The sequence below is a fragment of the Psammomys obesus genome, unplaced genomic scaffold (genome assembly GCF_907164565.1).
Source record: "Psammomys obesus unplaced genomic scaffold, mPsaObe1.curated_primary_1811, whole genome shotgun sequence".
NCBI classification, from domain to species: Eukaryota; Metazoa; Chordata; class Mammalia; order Rodentia; family Muridae; genus Psammomys; species Psammomys obesus.
Genome location: NW_026590365.1, coordinates 805,053 through 829,684, shown reverse-complemented (window position 1 = coordinate 829,684; position 24,632 = coordinate 805,053). Strand labels below are relative to the sequence as shown.

The 24,632-nt window shown below is 37.8% G+C and overlaps 1 protein-coding gene across 3 annotated transcripts in view; it reads left to right on the top strand.

Annotated features, from left to right (window-relative positions):
• The first annotated feature begins 4,814 nt into the window (after positions 1 to 4,814).
• Rragb (Ras related GTP binding B) overlaps positions 4,815 to 24,632 on the top strand; it is a 38,096-nt gene continuing 18,278 nt past the window's right edge. Inside the window, exons 1-6 of one of the 3 annotated variants that reach the window (XM_055606924.1) lie at positions 4,815 to 5,286; positions 6,320 to 6,353; positions 8,686 to 8,785; positions 15,441 to 15,524; positions 17,351 to 17,417; positions 19,655 to 19,877. In XM_055606924.1, coding sequence (XP_055462899.1) covers positions 6,327 to 6,353; positions 8,686 to 8,785; positions 15,441 to 15,524; positions 17,351 to 17,417; positions 19,655 to 19,877 — 501 coding nt within the window. In that variant the 5' untranslated portion in view covers positions 4,815 to 5,286; positions 6,320 to 6,326. Of the gene's footprint in view, positions 5,532 to 6,319; positions 6,354 to 8,685; positions 8,786 to 15,440; positions 15,525 to 17,350; positions 17,418 to 19,654; positions 19,878 to 24,632 lie in introns of all 3 variants that reach the window. The other 2 variants (XM_055606922.1, XM_055606923.1) reach the window with 2 other exon arrangements.

Genomic DNA, 24,632 nt, shown 5'->3' with positions numbered 1-24,632 from the left:
AAAAAAAAAAAAAAACGGACACTAACAAAGGCAAAAAAATAAAATATGATACTAAAGCAAAATATAGGATTAAATGGATTAATCAAATGAATTAAACCTGCTGCCTGGAACATTATAGAGACTAAGAAGATACATACTGACTCTTAACTACTAACTGAGTAATGCTGAAAACTAAAGAGCAGAAGAAACTACCAAGGAAATGCAAATGAGCATAAAAAGTTCTCATTGGATCAGTGTTTGTTCTTATGAATATGTTATTTACTTTCCATAAATTTGGATATGTGCCAGGGTTTCCCCTGGCATTTATTTCTAATTTTATTACATTTTAGTCAGAAAAGTTTTTTTATGATTCCAGTGCTAGTTTTTTAGACATTTTTGTATGACATAGTCAAATATATGGTCTAACTTTGATCACATATTCTCATCAAGTTAAAAAAAATGAACATTTTTTTTTTACTTTCTTGGGTGGAATATTCTATATATTTCTATTAGATCCAGGTGGTCTATGGATTCTCTCAAGTTCATTTCCTTATACATCTTTTCCCTGATTGTTTAATTGCTTTTAAATTAAGGATATATGTCTATAACTGCTATTGATTCGGACTTGTCTTTCTTCCATTCTGTAGAAATTTACCTCATTTATTTAGGGAATGTTTGGTGCATATACACGTATATCTCTTATATGTTCTTGATAGATTAACTTGTTTATTATTGAATAATGTCTCTTTCATAACTTGTATCCAAAGTTTGAGATTTAGGTTTGATTGAATGCCATTTGATCAGCTATGAGTATGGTAATCCCAGCTTTGTTTTGCCTATTTGCATGGAATATGTTTTTTTTTTCTCCTTTATTTACAGTTTGGGTATCAGCCTTTTAAAAAAAAATGTCACCATATGAAGACATGGTTTAGCTTATGGAATCCCTGTACTATGTGTAGCCAGTGTTCGTTGGATAGAGTTGTTCAGTGCTGCTCTTTGTGTTGATTTTTAGAGTTTACATTTTTACGGTTGAAGTCACTACTAACATTGTTGCTGGATGCTTAAACCTGCCACCTTAGTGGTCCCATGTTTCAAAAGAAATTAAGAGATGGAGTTGGTAGAGAAAACGAATTGATGTATACTTTGGCAAAGCAGGAGTTGAAAGTCTCCCAGGTTTTTTCTCTTTTCCTGCAGCTGTCTTGCATCTTGTAGAATGAATGAAGGGAAGTCAGGAAACACACGTGAGTCAGCTTACATGAGAGCTAGATACACTTTCAGAAAGGCATGGATTCTCTTCCTGCCAGGTGAGTTTGTCCTGTTTAGCCAGAGTTTTATGTATAGCTTTTCTCCCCCAGCAGGAGACTCCTGAGAAAAATATTTCTCAGGACTCCATTGGTTTGGGATTCCGGTTTGAAAATCTTCAGCCTTGATACATTTCCCTAAGTATCTTCTTCTCCTTTGAATTTATCCACATCTGTGATTTTTACTTCTTAATATTTCATGTCAAAAACATTGCTGCTGGTCACTGAACAGACAAGCTAGAAGAATCTTCTAAACTTGGGCAAAGCATCACAGATTCTGTCCCTAAATGTCCTTGTCATGAAGTCTGCTTTGGAGTAATTCTGTCTGTCCAGGTGGTGGACCTGCCCTCATGTCTCAGGACTCTCTTTGCCTCTCTTCTGTGTCATACCTTCCACTGTATTTACCCTTTTTCTTTATTGGCATGATTTGCCTGCTAGGACTCAGGTTCTGTTCAACTGAGGATAGGTATAGAGTAGGTGAAAACGTTTGAGACAGCTTACATATGCCTAACCTTTATGATTTTATCCTTGTTGCCTGAGGATTTGGTTGAATATGTGAATGCGGGAAGTAATTTTTATTATCTTGGTCATTTCCCTCTAATTTTTTTTAATTTTTAACATTTGTTGTTGACTCCTCTCCAGTAGGAATCTTCTCTGTGTAACTGTTCTTCACTTTGGTTTGGTTTGTGCTTGACTCTCTATTCTGGCGTCTATTGTGTCTCCGTGGCTGCCCTAGATATCTAGTCAACTTGGTGGCCTATTACATTTTTAATTTTAATTTTATTTTTTTATTATTACAATTTATTGACTTTGTATCCTAACTGTAGTTCCCTCCCTCATCCCCTCCCAGTCCCACTCTACCTACCTCTTCTATTCCTATGCCCCTCTTCCAGTCCACTGATAGTGGAGGTCCTCCTCACCTTCCATCTGATGCTAGCCTATCAGGTATCATCAGGACTGGCTGCATTGTCTTCTTCTGTGGCCTGGTAAAGCTGTCTCCCCTCAGGGAATGGTGAGGCACTGAGTTCATGTCAGAGACAGCCCCTATTTCCCTTACTAGGGAACCTACTTGGACACTGAGCTGCAATGGGCTACATCTGAGCAAGGGGCATAGGTTATCTCCATGCATAGTCCTTGGTTGGAGTATCGGTCTTTGCAAAGACCCCTGGACCCAGATTTTTTGGTTCTGTTGGTCTCCTTGTGGAGCTGCTACCTCTCCCCCTCCCTGGTCTTTTTATCTTCCCCTTCTTTCAAAAGATGCCCTGCACTCTGCCCGAAGTTTGGCTATGAGTTTCAGCATCTGCTTTGATACCCTGCTGGGTAGAGTCTTTCAGAGGTTCTCTGTGGTAGGCTCCTGTCCTGTTCCCTGTATTCTGCTGCTTCTGATGTCTATCCCATTTGCTTTCTTAGTGAAGATTGAGCAACTACCCTAGGGTCCTCCTTGTTTAGCTTCTTTAGGAGTATAGATTTTAGTATGTTTATCCTATATTACCCACTTATATGTGAATATATACCATGTGTGTCTTCCTGCTCCTGGGATACCTCACTCAGCATGATCTTTTCTAGTTCCTACCATTTGCCTGAACATTTCATGATTTCCTTGTTTTTAATTGCCAAGTAGTATTCCATTGTGTAAATATACCACAATTTTTGTATCCATTCCTCAACCGAGGGACATCTGGTTTGTTTCCAGATTCTGGCTATTATGAATAAAGCTGCTATGAACATGGTTGAGCAAATGCCCTTGTTGAGTGGTGGGGCATTTTTTGGGTATATAACCAGGAAGGGTGTCACTGGATGTAGTGCTATTCCCAATTTTTTGCGAAAGTGCCAGATTGATTTCCAAAGTGGTTGTACAAGTTTACATTCCCACCAGCAATGGAGGAGGATTCCCTTTTCTCCCCATCCTCTCCAGCATGTGTTATCACTTGAGTTTTGGGGAATATATTTTTACTATCTATTCTTCTTTGAGCTACGTGTATTCTTGTGTATTTCACTTTTTTACTTTTTATCTTATTTATTTGTTTGTTTATTTATTTATTGGTTTTTCCAGACAGGGTTTCTTTGAGGAACCCTGGCTGTCCTAAAACTTGCTCTGTAGATCAGCTTGGTCTTGAACTCACAAATATCCACCTCCTCTGCCTCCCAAGTGCTGGGATCCAAGGCATGTGCCACCACCATCAGGCTTTTAAACATCACTTTTTAAAAATGTGTATTTACTTTATTAAATGTACATTGGTGCTCTGTGTATCTTCATGTCTATGTGAGGGTGTTGGATGCCCTGTAACTGTAGTTATATACAGTTGTGAGCTGCCAGGTGGTGGGTGGTGGGAATTGAAACTAGGTCCTCTTGAAGGACAGACAGTTCTCTTCACCACCAAACAATCTCTCCAGCCCCATGTATTCTACAAGTTTTAGATGAAATATAGGTATATCCTAATTTTTTTTTAGTTTGTTTTGGTCATTGCTGGGTCCCTCTACCGCCTTTGGACAGTTAATATTTGATTGGAGGAAGCAGAAAAATTTGCTACTGCTAGGGCCACAAAAGAGTAATCACAATAGAGTATTTCTTTTCATGAAACATGGAAGTTGTGAAGAGGAAGGATCATACAGGATCTCAACTAGGGTTGGTGGGAGTTGACACTAGTTTTTGCTACCTTTTCTTTCTTCTTTTCCCTCTTTTTTTCTTAAGACAAGGTGGTTTTTTTGTTGTTGTTGTTTTGTTTTGTTTTGTTTTTTTGTAGCTCTGGCTGTCCTGGAATTCATGCTGTAGAGCAGGCTGTCCTCAAACTCAGATATCCACCTGCCTCTGCCTCCTGAATGCTGGGATTAAAGGAGTACTTTAATAGCTGGCTTTTTTTTTTTTGCTACCTTTTCTTACCAAACTAATGCGTGTATATACAAAATGTGTGTCTATATAATTTGTATATAATATATAAGGGTTTAAAATGAAAATTAGCAATTCCTTTATGTCACATCTTATTCCATGTCCTGCTCTCCAGAAGCAATTATTTTGAATTCGTAATTGGTGTCTGTTTCTGGCAGTCTCTATACCAGAATATAATAAGCATGGTCTGTTATCAGTTTTATAGTTTCCTAACCTCTTATGAAAATATATTCTCTTATGTGAACTTATTTTCCACACTAAATTCTGTATGAGCAAGTATTACATGTTAATAAGAAAATTTAAAAATACATTTGCATATGTTTAAAGTTAAATGGTGAATGTGTTAAAACCCTGTGTGTGTTTCTGGTCCTGGCAATAACAACTTATTGAGTTTTCTACGTGAAAGGCAGTTTAAAGCACTTCAGATGTATTACGTTTTTTCATTAGTAGAACTGTCGTAAGGACGAACGGTAGCCTAAGCGTAAGGTGCAGTGGAAACAGGTGGCAGGTGCTGAAATCGCAACCTTCTCCTTTAATTTTGAGCAGCGGGTGGGCGTGGCCACGTCCATCACTTTCACAGCGCCTGCGGGTCACCCTAAGGGCCCACAGCGGGGAAATGAGAGCCCGGGCCACGTGACAGCGGGTGGCACTCTGGCTTTTCTAGAGCCATCTCTATGGTATTCTTCCAAGCTCCCCTCCCTTGCCACCCCAAAGGGGTGCGGCACGTGACAGGCCTGGGACTACGGCAGGTTCCCACGTGATCCTGGGCTGCAGTAGCGTGGTTGCGGTGAGACTCAGGCTCTCCTGAAGGGCGGGCACGGAAGTAAAGGCGTCCTCAGGCGGATTCTTACTGGCAGCGAGGTCGGGAGGAGCTACCAGGCGGTGACCGCTTTGCTTCTTGCAGCTTAGGTCCAGCTCATTCCATTACCTCAGCCTTTGCATTCTGCACTGAAGGGGACCAAGTTACCTCCGGTCTTGAGACCTTGGGGAGTGAGGACCAATTCCTTATTCATCTTGCCCTCCCTTCTCCTCCATCTCTTCCTTTGCATGCACCGAATCGCTGGCTCCTTTTGGCTGACCTGCTTGGCTGTGCCTTGAGACTAAGTTGGGTTCTTAAAGGTAACTGTGGGAAAAGCGGCCCCCCAGTGGACAAAGGAGGAGGCAGGGATAGAGGAGGCCGCAGGCACTGGGCAAAGATAGGCAGTAAGGGAGGTGAGCAAGAAGAAAAGAGTACTGCGGATCTAGAAGGAACTGTGAAGAACTTGTTGCGCGATGGAAGAATCTGACTCCGAGAAAAAGACGGAGAATGAGAATCTGGGCCCAGAAGTGGAACCTCCAGTAGGGGAACCGGAAGGATCGCTTGGGTGGGTTCAGGGTATTATGTTGTACCTGGGAGGGAGGGTGTGCTAATTGTAAAGAGTATTGAGAAATGCAACAGCCACTAACCTCCAGTGATAAATTGCTTTAATTTACCAGTATGGTTGATTGGTATCATGCCCTTGATGATGGAAAACAGAACAGAAACAGCCTTTTGCCTGGAGCTGAGATTCCTGCCTTATGTGTAGTGTTCTAATGGAGACAGTTCTGAGTTTTGCGTTTTCTTAAAGGTGATTTGATGATATCACCTTGTTGGTGATAAAAAGAGGAAGAGGACAGACATTTGCTGACCAGTGACGTATAATGCAATATGCCTATTTGAGAGCTGCGTTATATGTATTTTGTGCCTTTAATGAATGAAACACAGCTTAGAAGGACGATTGAAGATCCAAAGATGCTTCCAGATTTGAAAAATAAGAAGCTGAATTTAAAAAATAGTATTCAAAATAGTATTTTAAAATACTGTTTGATTTATGAAAGTACCCACAGTATTGCTTTAGTTTTATAAGAAAATATAAAATCTTGAATTTAAATGGTTCGTATTCCTAAATATGTCTTCCTAGGAAGCATCTCCCGGCCTTAGGAAGGAAACAGGGAATATAAGCCATAAACCCAGTTTTATGATTTAGGAAAATGAAGACATCTGAACCGAGGTTTTATACATATTTAGCTCTTTTAAAGAGTATTCTTCTGAATCTCTCCGTGTACTTTTTTAAATTATTATTTCTAAGGCAATTAGACCATAGAAACACTATCTTTTGGTTTGTATCTACAGGTGGGCAATGCCAAATGCAGCCATGAAGAAAAAGGTAAGATGTGTTAGGTACATCAAAAACATGAAGAAGAAGGTAAGCTGCAGCTCAGGAAATTTGTTTTTTTCTGGACCACGGCAATAACCTATGTGGTCTTTCAGACTCTCATCCCGTTATTTACTGTAGATTTACTTTGTCTAAAATTAATCTCACAGAGTCAAGCCATATAGAAATATTACACAGCCTCCTTTGTGCATGTTTATTTTTTAACCCATATCAAATGTTTACATGCATTTTTTTTCCTAGCTGGAATTGGATGTTGTTTACTTTGCACTTTTATTGGGACTTAGACAGTATCCCAAAGAATGTACCTCTGAAGCAAATTTCTTGGTCTTTTTGGAATTGATGTCATTTGTAAAGTACTGTAATAACCCTCACAGGGCTATTAGGAAGTTTATATGAGTAAACTCCCTGTAGAGCACAAACATAATTATCTTTGCCCTTTCATGGGAAGGTCTAATATTTTTAGCCTGAGTCCATCTAAAATTTAATTATGGACCTCAGGTTTTCTGGGAGGATGTTTTTGATGATTTCCTGAAGTTGCTATCAACAAAAATGCCTAAAAATGCCAGAGATCTCTACATAATTAGGAGCAAAACTTAGATACAGTAAAGCTTAAAGAACTATAAAAAGAGAAAAAGGGAAAAGTCATTTGATTTAATCATTCTACAATGTACATGCATTAAAGAATCAGTTTTTATCCCAGGAATATATATATAGTTGTTTAATTAGTTTCCAGTTAATTTAATTGTTCCTTATAATTTAATGTTCCATATATTTGTAATCAGACAGTTCAATAAACTATATTAGGATTGAAGGTAGAATAAGTATCCCTTTCATTTGAAAAGGAACGTTAACAACAGAACTGTATTTCATAAACTTAATGTTTAAAAGGACTCTTTGAAAGTCATTTTACTCTGTTTCCTTCTAGTGTAAGAACATGTGGCATTATTTAACAGTGTTTTTCTTGTGTTAAATACTAACACAAGAAAGATGTCTTTACGGTCTTGTATCTTTGTTTTAATAGCTTGTTCATTCATTTAGTGAGTGTTTTTCAAGGTTTTACCATGCATCAGGCCTTGGAGATACAAAGGATACAAAGATGCTCCCTCTGTCCTTGAAGGGTTTAGAGTCCCAGAAGAAAATTCCCCAAAAGGAGGGACTGCAGAGCTTTGTGGTCTAAGATAACATAGTAGTACCACTAGGGGGTAGGCAAGCTAACTGTCAGCCTAAGGCAGTGATTCTAGACATCACTAATGCTGCAGCCCTTAAACAAGGTTCCTTATGTTATGGTGACACCCCCCCCAAAAAAAAGTATAAAATTAATTTAGTTGTTATTTCCTAACTGGAATTTTGCTGCTGCTACAAATTGTAATGTAAATATCTGCGTTTTCCAATGGTCTTAGGTGACCCTTGTGAAAAGATTGTTTGATCCCACCCCCACCCCAAGGGGTTTCTACCCACAGATTAAGAATTGCTGGCCTAAGGTATTTGGGTCAGAGAAACTTTATGGGGAGGATACTGGGGATTGAACACAGGGTCTCATTTGTATTAGTACTGAGCTCCATCCCTAGCTCCAGAGAAAATTCTTGAGCTGATTGTTGCATCAATCCTTGAAGGATAAGTGGGACTTAGTAAAGAAGAATAAATGATGGTAGAAAATACACTGTGAACACAGACATAGAGTCTCGACTCCCTAAACGGCTGAAAGCAAAGAAACTACAATCCATTCTATTAAATTGTCTGGATGCTAAAAGTTGTAGACTGGGAAAGTCAAGGGGTAAAGACAGTAGATAAGCTAAATCAATAAGCTAAATCAAGAATGGTGTTATGTGTAGGTTACTTGCCCAGTTTTCTTAGGGCACAAGAAACTTAAAAAGAAGAGACAGAAACTGATGAAAGAAAATTGTAGAAGTACATGGAAAGGATAAAATCATGGGCTAAAGTGACAAAAACTGACCTTGAACAGAGAAGTAGGAAGAGCTTTTCAGTTATACTGAAATCTGCTTGTTGGTGTTATATATATATAACCTTTGATAATAGGAGAATAGTTAGTTTTCCATTCTGGTGGTATTTTATTAACATAGTTCTAAATAAATATTACATTTAATAACAAACTCACCACAGTTGTATTGCTAAAATGATGTGTAATTCATAGCAGGTAAGTATTTGGCTCATGGAATGTTATCACCATTGGCTAGGGGATAGTTAAATTACAGGTGTCCATACTGGTCATTGGTACTTGCACTTCTGTAATATGTCAACTACAGAGGGAAAATGGCTCTCTTTACACTAGATATGCTAACTTTTCTCCATACTTTGTCTTTAGGTGCTGTTGATGGGTAAAAGTGGATCTGGTAAGACCAGCATGAGGTCTATTATCTTTGCAAATTATATTGCCAGAGACACACGTCGCCTTGGTGCAACAAGTAAGATGTTTCATCTTATTGTAAAGTGAGGTGACCTTGGCTATTAATCTGCATAACACACTTGATTGCAGCAGCTTGAGAATGCACAGGTTGATGAATTTGCTTTGGAGCATGCTTTCCCTTTTTGCATTTCTCAGAATGTGTGGCCTAATTCTGGTTGTTATAGCTCACTATCCTGGGGAGCTGCTTTCCTTTCTAGGGTGCTTGCAAAGTGGGATGTTCCTAGCTAACTTCTTGTTTATCCTGCTGTTTCTTAGGCAAGCATAGGGACCCTTTGCCTGCTTATTTTGTGGGAAGAATGCTTGTTTATAACTTTTTATGCAAAGGAGAAAATCATAGACATTAACTAGTGTATAATAAAATCTAAGATGTTTTCAATGCAGGAGTTAATCCTTGTCTTTATTAAAAGATAAACTTGGAAAAGATATACCTGCTCTGCACTTTGCTGGCTCTCTTTATGCACCTAGATCTTCTCTTTGGAGCATCTACTCTGACTTGGGAAATATCTAATTGACGTTTATGGCTAGACTGTTAGTATAGACTTTCTTGGCTAATATGGCTACCAGAACAATGAGTCAAGGATCCTGGGAGTGCCCTGCTCTGATACAGATTGCCATTTCATTCTGAAGCATCTAAGCATTTCTGAATCCTGCCTTTGTTCTTGGCTTCTGGATGAGTAAGGCACTCCTCTGCCTGGCCTTGAGATTCCAATCTGGGTTTCTAGCATCTTCAGTACTTTTAGCAACAAGTTAGCACTGTTCTGTAAGTCGCCCCAATCTGGTTTCAAAGCACATTATGCTCCAGACTCTGGGATACAAAGGAGAAGGAACTTCATTTCTGTTAGGGGCTTGTAGTATAATGTAGACTTCGATAAAGGGAGCAGTTTTGATGATTAGAAAACTATTTCCTACATAAAGTACCAAGTCTGTCTAATTGTTTATCTAGCTATCTTTCTTCTTTTTTCTTTCTTTTTTTTTATTATGGTTCTCTTCTATTCTCTACAAATATTTGAGAATACTCAAAATCTCAATTTATCTTACTCATTCTCTACCTCCCAAATTTTGTTATCCCTACCTTTTAAACATCCCTGGTTCCTTATTTGACGTAATTTTGAAATATTTTAAGGACTTCTTCAAATTTGTCTATTTTTCCTATAAGACTTGAATGCAGATGTGGTCTAATCAAGGCAGGGTAGGCCTACTACCTCTCTTATTCTGGTCATTACTTTGCTATTAGTATAATGAAACCCTACCTTTTTGTTTTGGAGCAACCTTTATTTTACTGAATCACAATAAAAGTCTCAGTTCATCTTTACATATATTAAAGCATAGCCATCCTCTGGTTTTTGTACAGCTCATATTTTGAGCTTCATGATTAATTCTTACATTAAATGGCTCATGTTTCCTAATTTTGAAATCTAAGCTGCTGGATTGCAGTTTTTTTATGCATAATACAAAGGAGTTCCTAGTTTCTGTTTTTAGTGTTTTTCCCCCCCAAGACAGGATTTCTCTGTGTAATCCTGGCTGACCTAGACTTGCTTTGTAGACCAGGCTGCCCTCGAGCTCACAGAGATCCTTCTTCCTCTGCCTCCCTGAGTGCTGGGATTACAAGTGGTGTCATTGTACTTGGCAGAAATTCCCATTTTCATTTTGGCTAATTATTATCTCACTTGATATGTTAGGTATCCTTCACAGTTATATGCAGTTTTATATTTGATAAGTATCTAAGTTATTGTCAAAAATGTTGGTCAAGATAGTTTCATATGGTTTGTTGACATCTAGCCTCCAGAAAGTGTACTTGTCCAAATGTTTTTCTGTCTTGTGTCTTGATTTGATATATTTAATATTTTTGTTTTTCAAATTGAATATGTAGGCCTACTATCTATATGTTTTCAGTAGGGATGCTTATTGAATGACTGTAACTTTTATGCCCTCTCTTCATTTACTCTAGTTTTCATATTGCCTGTATTCTAATAATGATGAAAGGATAACTTAAAACTTAATCACATTCAGCTAGTAAGTGTCAGAGTTAGAATAACAATTTGTCCTCTTCTGTTTATTATGACAGATAATAATTTATCTATACTATACTCTATTGTCTATATTACACTGTCTATATTATTCTATATTATACTACCCATCAATTCCTGGAATACCTTTTCTTCATACTTTCAATTCTTTGTTTTTACATCCTAAGTATTTACTCTTTTTTAAGTTTAATTTTATTTAAATATTTATTTTTTACAATTTATTCACTTTATATTGTGGCTGCAGCCTCCTCTGTCTTCTCCCCCTATGCCCTTCCCCTTGTCCCCTGATAGGGGAGAACCTCCTTCCCTTCTATCTGACCCTAGCTTATCAGGTCTCATTAAGACTGGCTGCATCATCTTCCTCTGTGGCCTGGCAAGGCTGTACCACCTCAGGGGAAAGTAATCTAAGAGCCAGCCACTGAGTTCAAGTCAGAGACAGCCCCTGTACCCTTTACTAGGGAACACATTTGGAAACTGAGGAGCCAGTGGGCTTCCTTTGAATACAGGGTCTAGGTCCTTTCCACGCATGGTCCTTGGTCAGAGTATCAGTCTCTGCAGGACCCCCTGGGCCCAGTTATTTTGGCTATGTTGTTCTCCTTGTGGAGTTCCTGTCCCCTCCAGGTCTTTCTATCTCCTTCTTCCATAATAAATCTGGCACTCTGCCCAAGATTTAGCTATGAGTCTCAGTATCTCCTTCGATACCTTGGTGGGTAGAATCTTTCAGAGGTCCTCTGTGGAAGGCTCCTGTCCTGTTCCCTGTCTTCTCCTACTTCTACTATCTATACTGTTTGCTGTACTGAATGAGGATTAAGCCTCTTTCCTAGGGTCCTCCTTGGTGTTTAGCTTCTTTAGGAGTATAGATTTTAATATGCTTATTCTATATTATATGGCTAATATCCACTTATATGTGAATATATATCATATGTATCTTTCTGCTGGGTTACCTCAGTGAGGATGATCTTTTCTAGTTACCACCATTTGCCTCCAAATTTCATGATTTCCTTGTTTTTAATTGGTGAGTAGCATTCCATTATGTAAATATACCACCTTTTCTGTATTCATTCCTCCATGGAGGGACATCAGTTTGTTTCTAGATTCTGGCTATTACAAATAAAGCTGCTGTGAACATGGTTGAGCAAATGTTCTTGTTGTATACTTGAGCATATTTTGGATATATGCCTAGGAGTGGTATGACTGGATCTTGTGGAAGCACTATTCCTAATTTTCTGAGAAAGCGTCATATTGATTTCCAAAGTGTTTGTACAAGGTTGGAAAGGAAAAGTAAGAAGAGGAAAGCTCCACATCCTCTCCAGCATGTGTTGTCACTTGAGTTTTTGATCTTAGCCATTCTGATGGCTGTAAGGTGAAATCTCAGGATCGTTCTGATTTGCATTTCCCCAGTGACTTTCCCAAATGACTATGGATGTTGAATATTTTTTAATTAAATTTTTTATTTTTTTTATATTAGTTGCAGTTTATTTACTTTGGATCCCAGCTGTAGCCCTCTCCCTCATTCCCTCCCAATCCCACCCTCCCTCCTTCATCTCCTCCCATTCCCCTCTAAGTCCACTGATAGGGGAGGTCCTCCTCTCCTTCCATCTGATCCTAGCTTATCAGATCTCTTCAGGACTGGCTGTATTGTCCTCCTCTGTGGCCTAGCAAGGCTGCTCCTCCCTCGGTCAGCGAGGGGTGGGGGAGTCAAAGAGCCAGCCATTGAGTTCATGTCAAAGACAGTCCCTCTTCTCCTTATGAGGGCACCCACTTGGATGCTGAGCTGCCATGGGCTACATTCGTGCAGGGGTTCTAGGTTTTATCCATGCATGGTCCATTTCTCAGGGTCATTTTGATTTGCATTTCCCTAATGGCTAATAACATTGAACATTTCTTTAAGTGTTTCTCTTCCATTTGATATTCCTCCATTGAGAATTCTCTGTTTAGCTCTATACCCCATTTTTAATTGGATTACTTAATTTGTTGCTGTTTAACTTCTTTAGTTCTTTATATATTCTGGATATTAGCCCTCTGTCAGATATACGGTTGGTGAAGATCCTTTCCCAGTCTGTAGGCTGTCATTTTGTTCTGTTGACAGTGTCCTTTGCTTTACAGAAGCTTTTCAGTTTCATGAGGTCCCATTTATTTATTGTTAATCTTAGAGCCTGTGCTGTTGGAGTTCTGTTCAGGAAGTTGTCTCCTGTGCCGATGAGTTCAAGGCTTTTCTCCACTTTTTCTTCTAACAGGTTTAGTGTGTCTGTTTTTATATTGAGGTCTTTGATCCACTTGGACTTTAGTTTTGTGATAAGAATGGATCTATTTGCATTTTTCTACATGTAGAAATCCAGTTAGACCAGCACCATTTGTTGAAGATGCTGTCTTTTTTTCATTCATATTTTAAATTCTGTGCACTTATTTGAAACATCTTTTCTCACTGTGTTTCTAACTTATCAGCAGAGGTGGTTAATTACCTTGAATCCAATGGATAGTCTCACAGCAAGAATTTCAAAATTACTGAAACTGCTGAAAATAGTTTTGACATAATCCGGGAGCATTATTATGATCATAATGGTGCAAATTTTATAATCCTATTAATTAAAATAGGCCCTTCATTCAGAAAGCATATATCTGGAAGTATCTTTTCCCAGATAATGTCAGTAGGATGGGGCTCCTACCCCTAAGGATATCTCATGTATCAAGTTGACTGGTAATACTTGGTTAGTATTTCCTGAATTTCCTTAAAGATAATAAAGAATATAATGAAAAATACTGGTCTTAATGTTTTAGCATATCATCATTAACAAGTTTGTCACTAATGAAGAAAGGTCTGTGTTTGTTCAGAATACATGTAGTACATTGCTTTTCATTTGTTATCCCTTTTGATGTAGTTACTGATTTTATTTAAAGGTAGTAAAAAGAATACTACTTTTAAAATGTTGTTTGACTTTAATGTGTTAGTGTTTTCATGGTTTGTCATTCCTGAAAAAATTCGAGTTTTATTTTGTTAAATTTATAGACTTCTGCATTTTGAAATTTGAAGTAAAAAATGATATTACTAATTTATAATTAAATGTTAAAGTGTAAATTTGTCACTAAAATGATTATGAAATATTTTAGTCTTAAACACTGTTGATGGCTCAAGGATTTTCCATCTTCTCAAAATTCTGTTCTCTTGGCTTTTTATTTAATGCTTTATCACATCAATATTCTTCCTTTGACTTCAACAACCCCTCCCTGCTTTAAAAAGAAAAGTTAATCTTAATTATAATGTTTTTTCCTTTCTGCTCCATAAGTGTATATGAATCCCTAAAGCTCTGTTTTTCATTCTTTTTAGTTGCTTTCATGATAACAGAGTAGGAAAGTTATAGGAGAACAAGAGGGACATAGATGGTTCTAAAATTTAACAGGGAAACAGGAAATGAGGTTTATATATAAAGTGTCCTATAAGTTAAGAAAGGTATTCAACTCATGGGAGAATGTTAAACAAAAAAGTAGCATGGAAGAATTAGTTTTAATTCATAATAACACTTGTAAAAGCGCCGAACATTATCTAAGTATAAAAAGTCCATTTTGTTCCTAGTTGTCAAGCCAACTTTCTAGAGACAACCACTATTTGTACTTCTAAGGTTACCATTCTGGCTTTCTTCTCAATGCATACAATTATGTATGCACAGACATGTTCATTTTAGAGAATGGTATAAAATTCAGCAGTTTGGAGACATCAATATACCTGTAATGTGGATGACAGATTGGAGTGATGCAAGGTAGAAACAGCTATAACCTATAAGCCAGACAACTGGTTTTCACTAGACTCCCACTCTGCTGGTGGCTGGATCTCGGAATTTTCACGATTTTGGAATTGTGAGAAGTAAATCTCTATTTTTTTTGAAAACTTTAAGAGCTGGCAGGGGACTAAGATGGTGGTAGTTATGGTGCAAGGTTACTGGGTTGGGGTTTATGATTAAGTGGCGGAGTCAGCAGGATTTCTGGGAAACCTGGAGAGAATTGTGAGGGGAAAAAGAAGACTGAAAGTATGAGAAGTTTTAGATTAGTCAGCTGGTTAAATTCATCAAGATGGAGAAAACTGAAAGGGGCAGATTGGTTTGGATGAAAGAAGAGATAAGTTATATTGGCTGCATTGAGCTTAGACAGTATAGTATACAATATGAGTCAGAAAAATAGAAAAATCCACACTAGTGTTGCCTAGTTAGTAACTGAATTCTAAATGTAGCATTATGACAGTTAAGTTGCCTTGGGGAAGAATATTTTGTTGAGAAGGCGGCCAGTTGGAATCCCGAAGAGCCCTAACATTTAAGGAACAGAAAGAAGAATAGGCGCCCATGAGGGAGGATCTTCCAGGATTTTGTAGATGTGACACCAGAGACCAAGAGAAGAGAATTCTTTTAAGAAGAGAGTACTCAACAGTGTCATGCTGCAGAAAGACAAGGACTAAAAAGTCCATTGGATTTGACAATGGGGCCATTGGTCACTTAATGAGAACTGTTTCTGGGATATGGGAGTAGAAACCAGATTTCTATCCCATATGCCTTATATCTAAAAAATCACTGAATCCTGTCATTTCTTTTGTTATTGTCTTTCCCTTTCTCAGTAGCACTTCTTTTCATTTTTTTTTAGTACTAGACCGTATACATAGTCTTCAAATTAATAGCAGTTTGAGCACCTACTCTCTCGTAGACTCTGTTGGAAATACAAAGACATGTAAGATATGATTCCTTTTCCAAGGAGGGGGAAGTAGAGGGGTAAAAGGAAGTAGTTTGAGCATCTACTATGTGCCAGGCACTTTATGTATATAGCTCTTTGAATCCTCACAGCAATCCTGTGAGGCTAATACTATGTTCTTTCCTTTTTTTTTTTCACAGAATTGAATGCTAATTTCATAAGCTTTCATGACTTGTCCAAAGTCATACACAGGTAGAACTGTTATATAAACTAAAGTCTGTTTGACTTGAAAGTCTTTATGATTTACTTTATCATGATGGTTTATCTCTATACATTATGAGAAGATAAAGTTGTACAAAAGTAGATAACAATTAGTTTAGGTAACAGCTTGGAGATAGTGGAAATATTAGTGTGATTGAGTTAACTATCACATAAATTATATGGAATAAATTTGCTACACTTTGAGAAATATTCATGATAAAATCTTTCATTATTCTTTCTTGGGGTTTTTCGTGCCTGGCAGAGAGTAGTTGCTTAATAAATGTTTGAGTTCAGAGAGAGTGATAATGGAAGTGGGATTTTTGTCAGGCAAGGAGAACTTTTGGAGGAGGTGGGAATTAGGATCAGTTTTAGGATTAACTTTTAAAGGAAGAAGGAGGCTTTGCAGCAAAGTATGAAAAAAGCCATGGCTAGTGGGACGGAACAATAAAACAGAGGTCGCAAACAGACAGCCTGTGCGCTTGATAAGGCCTGTAGATGTGTTCTCTTTTGTCTGTACATTGTTTTAGAAAAATTGAAAGTGGTAATCTCCTGTCAAAGTTTTTATTACAAAATGTAGAATTTAAGCTACTATTTAAAATGTTAAAGATCTAGTAAACCTGAGCCAACAATTTTGCATGGAAAATGAACAATAGTTGAGTAACTGTCACTTCTATGAGCTCATGGTAGATATTTATCCTCATATTTAACCAGCTTTAATGGTATAGGTTTGATCACATGGCCTGATTTAGCAAGTTTGCGACCCCTGAATATAAAATATGTTGGGAGATGGGGAGGTAATAGAGTTTGGAGGACTATGAATAAAAACATATTGGGCTGAAGTGAAAGGATTTCTTAATGTGAATTAGTGGGGATTATAAAAGTAGATTGAAAGCTTAAGTGTGAAGGACCTTGAGAGACCCCCATTAAACATGGAGGTACCATTGAGAGGGTTTTGAGTGGAGAGTGGTATGTTTAAAGTAGTGTTAAGAAGGTGAACCTTGCAGTAGCCTAATGGGTGATGTAAAGTAAGTAAAGCTTTCTCGTAGTGCAGGCATGAGGTGATAAGGGCTCTCCTTGATGTTGGGTGATGGATTATAAAATAAAGAATAGAATTAAGAGATACTACAAAGGACTCAAAGTGAATTGAATGTGGTCAGGAGAGTCAGAAAGAAGAAAATCTAGTAGACTTATTAACTGAAGAGGAAGTCATTATAGCAGTTTCCTTATGTTTTATGTTTGTTCTGTGTTTGCTTTCTGTCTTTAATTTTTGTGGGTTTGGGAATCTCAGTTAAATGGTGTATGTCATTGTCTTGTGTGTTAAATCTTAATATTAATAATTATATTTGGAGATTGTTTCTGCTTTGTGTACTAAACTACTGAAATTTAAAAATTACTTACACAAGAGCAATTCCTTAGTTTATGGTAGTATAAGTGCCTACCTTGCCACTAAACCACATAACTAAACTGAAAATCACCTTCTTGTTATGGCTTTGAGCATTTCACTTCACTTTGGTCCTTCTAAACACCATGGGTTAGTGGTTTGTTTATTTTAAATTTCATGTTATTTTACTACAAGTACTAGATTTGTAACATTTATCTTCCAGTTGATGTAGAACATTCTCATGTTCGATTTCTGGGAAACTTGGTTTTGAACCTGTGGGACTGTGGTGGGTAAGTACTATGTGCCTACTTGTTTGTGAAGCTGATGTCAGTAATGATGTCAGCTAGTATAACCAGCATAGCAAATACACCTAGAGAAACTATCATTTGCATAGATGTACTGGCTAAAAACGGTTTCAGAATTGTCGTTTGATTAATAAAGATCTGTGTTTTGTACAGCTGTGAAATTTTCCTCTACAGAAGACATTTTAAATAGCTCCAACATAGACTTCATCTAAGTATGTATACTGTGGAATAGATGATGCCTCTTTTGCAGTAGCATAAATTAGATCTCTCTTTCAGATTACTAGTACAGAGTTCTTAGTTATTATTTATTATACCAGACTGTTCTTAATCATTTAGTAATTACTTCTAGGTAGTCTTATCATTGTAGATTGGATTCTGAGCATATGTTATCTGACCAAGTTACCTATTTTTTGAAGGTGAGAGAATTTCCTTTCATAACCAAGGCAATCCTCAAAAATCACAGCACAAATGTACACTTACTGTGCCACTGTGCTGAAGCAGCAGTGTGTAGCACATAGTGATTAAGAGCATAGGTTCTTTGTCTGGAGTATATTATTCAAACTGTCTGTGCTGAAGCTTCACTTGTACAATAGAGCAAAATCACCAACTCATAGGTTTATTATGATGATAACCTAAAATATATACTGTAGTGACTTATACAAAATGATTATTATTGGCTGCTGGGTATTTCCTAGCTCCTAATATACAAAAGACTTTCAGGGAGTAGTTTTGAAAGAATAATGTAATAACTATATAATATTAAGGAAATAACTTTTTCTTGCTAGCAGCTGGACTAACACACTGGGATATAAATCTCCCCTTATTGTAATTGCTTTCAATTCTCTAATCTGTCAATAGACTTACCCAAGTTCCTTGCTTAAGGTACCAAAATAAGAAATTCAGTATTGTAGATCAAGTATCTGTAATTCAGGGGAAATTATGATTCTTTCAAGGTCACACAGCTATAATTAGCAAGGTTCAGGATTGGAAATTTGTAGACACCAGACAATATACACCACTAAATGATTCTGCTGTTTTGTTGCTGTCCAGCTTCTGAGATCTTTTTGGGAAGTGGTACCCCAGCTAGGAGCAAAGAGTAACATTCTGCTGAAAAGTCATCACTGGAGTCATTTTCATATATTTAGACTATTAAATGAAAGTTATTTAGCAAATGTTCATTAAGCATTTGCCAGCCCTTTTTTGTTTGGTTTTTGTTGGTGGTGTTTTTGTTTTGTTTTGTTTTGTTTTGTTTTGTTTTGTTTTGTTTTGTTTTGTTTTCTTCTGAGACAGTGTTTCTCTGTGTAGCCCTGGCAGTCCTGGACTTGCTTTGTAGACCAGACTGGCCTCAAACTCACAAAGATCTGCCTGAATCTGCCTCCCAAGTCAGGAATTAAACTACCACACTCATCTGTGACACAGTGGGAGATAATATCATAGATGATCCTTGTCAGGTTATGTAGAGAATTGAACACTTTTTTTTTCATTTATTTATTTAATCTCTTTACTGCTTTATCCTAGCCTCCTCCCTCCTCTTCTCCCAGTCTCACTCTCATTTGTCCCCCTCCCTCCAAAATTGAACACTATTAATCAAAAACTCATACAAAAAAGTATAGCATTGCACCTATGATAAGTGTTGTAAATGAGAGGGATGTGTCAGTAAAGGGCTTATAGTAAGTGAGCTGGCCCAAGGTAGGGATGGTTTCTGTAAGGACATATGAGTTGGTTTAAAGTCTAAGAAACAAGGTGGAGTTAATTAGGTGAAAAAGTAGATAAGTAACATGTAAAAGAGTGATCAATATATGTAAAAGATTCATGAGTTAAAACACTAACCACTCAAAAAATGAACAGAAGGTAAGTATGTTTAAAACTAAAGGAGAGAGGCCAGGCATGGTAAGTATGCAGAGGTGGGTAGATCTATATGAGTTTGAGGCCAATCTGGTCTAAATAGTGAATTCCAGGCCAGCCAGGGCTACATAGTGAGACCCTGTCTCAAGAAGAACAGCAGCAGCAACAACAAAGCATAAGAAGAAAGTCAGAGGCTTCTATAGGATTGCAAGTTATGTCCCTGAAGTAGAGTGAGGTAGACTCAAGACATTTTGGCTGCTAGTTGCTGTCTGAACTAAAGTTTAAGCTTTTACTTTATTTGATTAAGCAACAAACTTTCAAGCAGGAGTGATTGAACAGAGCATGTCTTTACTATCTAGACTTTTTTTCCCTATCAGACAAGAGACCTTCATGGAAAATTATTTCACTAGCCAGCGTGACAACATCTTTCGAAATGTGGAGGTTCTGATTTATGTCTTTGATGTGGAGAGCCGTGAACTAGAAAAGGACATGCACTATTATCAGTCATGCCTCGAGGCTATTCTGCAGAATTCTCCAGAAGCCAAAATCTTTTGCTTGGTACACAAAATGGATTTGGTACAGGAGGATCAGCGAGACTTGGTAAGAAACTGAAAAGGTACTGTACCAAATGGTTTGTGTGCTTTGTACACTTCCTTTATAAAAAGTGTAGGTCAGTTCATAGTATTTTATATTTCAGAACTAGGTAAGAATCTGAGCATGTGCTTTCACTAAACAACCTTTGGCATTTTAAAAAGTAGTTAGCTGCTCCTGTTGTGTTGTCACAGTTAATAGATCCACTGGAAATAAGATGAGGAGAAGCTACTGCTATCACTAGATTAATTTAGGAAACTAATATGTACCAGTTCAAGTGCCTACTGCACTGTGTCAAGCACTACTCATGATCCCTCACAATTGCACTGTCATAAATGAATTAGTATGCATGAGCATAACTAAAAAATGACTAAGGATGATAGAGTAGGAAATATCAACCTTCATTTCTTCAACAAAAACACATAAAATTAACTACCTATAGCCCAAAATATCCCAGAGAGAACTCAGGGGCTCAGTACAGAAGACATGTAGTAAAATAGGCAAGGAGCCTGGAGAGATGGCTCAAAGGTTAAGAACACTAGCTACCCTTCCAAAGGTCATGAGTTCAATTTCCAGAAACCATATGGTAGCTTGTAACCATCTGTGATGAGATCTGGTGCCCTCTTCTGGCATGCAGGCCCACACGCAGGCAGAATCAATCAACCAATCAATCTTTTAAAATGAAATAGGCAAACTCTTACGTAGCTATGAGATTCTGGGTTTGGTAAGACGTAGACATAGTCTACCTTCAGTTTGTTTAATGTAAAATAAGAGCACTAGATATTAAGGTATAAGGTAAAAATGAAAATTCTTCTCTATATCATAGAGAAGAACTAAGAAAGCCAGATGTGGTGGCACGTGCCTTTAATCCCAGCACTCAGGGAGGCAGAGGCAGATGGAGTGTGAAGCCAGCCTGGTTTACAAAGTGAGTCCAGAACAGCCAAGGCAACACAGAAAATCCCTGACTCCAAAAAAATCCAAAACAAAAAAGAAAGAACTAAGGAAAGCAGTATTAGATTTAGTTTCTCATAGTCTTGGAGTCTTTTTTTGTTTGTTTATTTTTGTTTTTGAGACAAAGTTTCTTTGTGTAGCCCTGGATGTTCCAGAACTCTGTAGAGCAGCCTTAAACTCATAGAGATCCACCTGTGTCTGCCTCCCAAGTGCTGGGATTAAAGTATTAGCTACCACCACCCAGTCCCTTGGAGTCTTAAGGAAGGTTTCATACTAAAGTATTTTTTTGGTACTAGCTTCAGTAAGAAAAACTGTCAGATCCCCTGGAGCTGGAATTACATATGTGCTGGGAACCACATACTGACTTTGAGTCCTCTGTAGGAACAGAAAATGCTCTCCACTACTGAACCCTCTCTCCAACTCCTTATTCTGGGATTTTAAAAAATAACTTCAAGAGCCAGGGATATAATTTAGTGTTAGAGTGCTGCCTGGCCCATTTGATACTTTGAATTAAATCCCCAGCACTACATTTCTTTTTCCTGAGAGAGGATTTCTCAGCCTTTCTGCTTTGTAGACCAGGCTGGCCCTGAGCTCACAGAAATCTGCCTGCCTCTGCTGGGATTATAGGCGTGTTCTACTGTACCCAGTCACATTTTAGAAAACATATTTTTAGTTAAAATTGTAATAAAAACTTAGAGCGTTCCAACAAATGAGCTCCTTTTGAATGTTTCAATCACTTTTAATTTCTTTTACTGTTTTAAATACTTATTAAATACTCATATAAATATCTTCATATATTATAGTCTTAAGAGATTTTTAACCTAATTGAGAAACTCATTAATTTATTAACTACTACAATAAAAAGTTTTAAAAATGTGTTTCTCAAAATAACAATTTCAGTTAAGATAAATATTTCTATGTATGTTTATGCATGGTTAAGTTTTCCAGAGAAAGAGACCCAATCATATGTGTTTGTGTATAGAAAAATAAAGACAAAAAGACATGGGAGGGTATTTCATTTAAGGAATTAACTCAACTGATTCTAGAAGCCAACTCTGGAAGAAGTCTGAAGAATCTGGAGAGCAGGGAAGATGGACTAAAGGAGTGAAAACAAGAATATATACATAAAGACCCTAAAAACTCCATCAGAAAACTTCTACAGCCATAAAAACATTCAGCAAAGTAGCAGGATACAAAGCTAACACAAATAATTAGTAGCCTTCTTATACTCAACAGGAAAAGTTGAATCTTATACCAATGGAAGACTTAGTATGTTAACCACATCAGTTCTAGTACTTGCAACTGCAGTCAGAAACTTTTTGTGTATATGATATCCCACTTTCCAAGAGCCAGGTCTTCTATAGAACCCGAATGGAATTGTATCAGCATCCTTTCTCTTTTTTTCTTTTTAAAAATAATGTAAACATATTTTTATAATTTATTCACTTTACATCCTGATTGTAGCCCCCCTAGTTTCCTCCTGATTCCACCATCCCTCCGTCTTTCCCCTATCCCCCTTTCCTATTCCTCCTCCCCTACGGTCTGACCCCAGCCTATCAATTCTCATTAGGCTGCCTGCATCTTCTTCCTCTGTGACCTGGCACTTCCCACGAGGGGGAAGTGATTGAAAAGTGGCAACAGAGTCCATATCACAGACAGCCCCTGCTTCCCTTACTAGGGAACTCACTTGGAGACTGAGCTGCCTATCAGCTATATCTGAGCAGGGGTTGTAGGTCCTCTCCATGCATGGTCCTTGACTGTTGTATCAGCTTCTGCAGACCCCCTGGACCCAGACTTGTTGGTCTTGTGGAGTTACTGTCCCCTCCAGGTCCTTCTATTCTCCTACTCTTTCCTATGACTCCCTGTGCTCTATCCAAAGTTTGACTGTGATTCTCTCATCTGCTTTGATTCCCTATCAGTGGAGTCTTTCAAAAGACATTTATGGTAGACTCCTGTCCTGTTCCCGCTCTTCAACCATTTCTGGTGTCTATTCTGTTTGCCTTTCTGACTGAGAATTAAGCATCCTTCCTAGGGTCTTCCTTGTTATTTAGCTTCTTTAAGTCTGTGGATTGTAGTATGCTTATCCTTTACTGTGTGGCTAATATTCTCTTATAAGTGAATACATTCCATGTGTGTCTTTCTGGGTCTGGGTTGCCTCACTCAGGATGATCTTTTCTAGTTCCATCTTTTGCCTGCAAATTTCATGATTCCATTGTGTAAATGTGCCACAATTTCTGTATCCATTCTTCATTGAGGGACATCTAGGTTGTTTCTAGCTTCTGGCTATTACAAATAAAGATGCTATGAACATAGTTAAGCAAATGCCCTTGTTGTATGGTGGAACATCTTTCAAGTATATGTCCAGGAGTGTTATAGCTGGGTCTTGGGGTAGCACTATTCCCAATTGTCTGAAAAAGCTCCATATTGATTTCCAAAGTGGTTATACAAGTTTCCACTCCCACCAGCAATGGAGGAGCATTCTCCTTTCTCCACATCCTCTCCACCATGCAGCATCCTTTCCTAAGTTGACCCAGCTTCCTCTTTCAGTCAAGGGGTTCTGGATTTGCAAAGTGGTGCAAATCTGGATACTAGTTGAGGAGCCATGACATTTTATGATTCTTGCTAGATTTTTGATCATTTTATCTAAATTATTTAATTTATGTAGACCAAGTAAGAATGCAGTAGATATTCCCATCTAGTTCATTTATAGGAGCACTAAGATCAGCTGGTCAAAACTATAGGTTTCTGTGAGTTGGTGCTTACGTTCTTTTGTCCAATCAAATAAGTGTATCCTTCTTGTATTTCATAATAAAAAATGTCTCCGCTTTGCTCTTGCTACTCTAACACCCTCTCCTTCCAATTAAGTGGTAGCAATACCACTGTAAGTTTTCGCCTACAGAGAAAAGTGATCAGAGACCTGGGGAAGGAAGTTAGAGTTCCTCTTACTAATTTGTTTCTCATTATTATTGTGTTCTGGAACCTCCCAGTGTTGATGAATAGATTGTAGATGACAAACCTTGATCATTATAATCTCCTTCAGCTTTTAGATTCTTTACTAGGTATCAGATTAATGCATATTTTAACTTGACATTTTAACTTCAACTAGTATAGGTTATGTTTGGATTCATGTCTCACTCAGGAACTGCACAAGCAAAATGCATTCTTGTTTTGTTTTCTTTTTTTAGTTAACCTAGAATACAGTGCTGGGCAATAATTACTCCATCCTAAACCTCCAAGCCTGTGTAGTTCCTACCATTCAGATTCACCCCATTATACTTACTTTTAGTGATATCTTAGGTCCAGTTTATTTCTCCACCTTGTTCCAAGACCTCTCCTCCAGCTTCTGCTTTCCCTGCTTCTGCTCCTCTTCTCTCTCCTCCTGCTTTCTTCTTCTCCTCCTGCTCTGAGCCAGGATGCCTACCCTATCCTCTCAACATTGTGGCTCAACATTGTGGCTGGTTGTTTTGATTGACAAATTGGAGAACAAATGGTGGCATGTTTACACAAATGTGAGACAGGTGATGCTTAGAATAAACGGCACAATGCAATGTCCGGATTGAATCCAGATAGTGGGGGGCAAAATGCTTTCTTAACCCTACAAATCTTCTGCTTATTGGATCCGTATCAATAAACTTGGCCTGAGTGAATGTTATGTTCCTTCTACTATATTCTTCACCTTTAATATCTACTCTCATAGTTATCCTTCTATTTTTGTCTATATTTTTACAAAAATCATAGTTAGAGAGTAGAATAATTACTCATGATTCATGCTTTGTATCTCACCTTTAGAACTCTTCTAATACTTGAATCTGT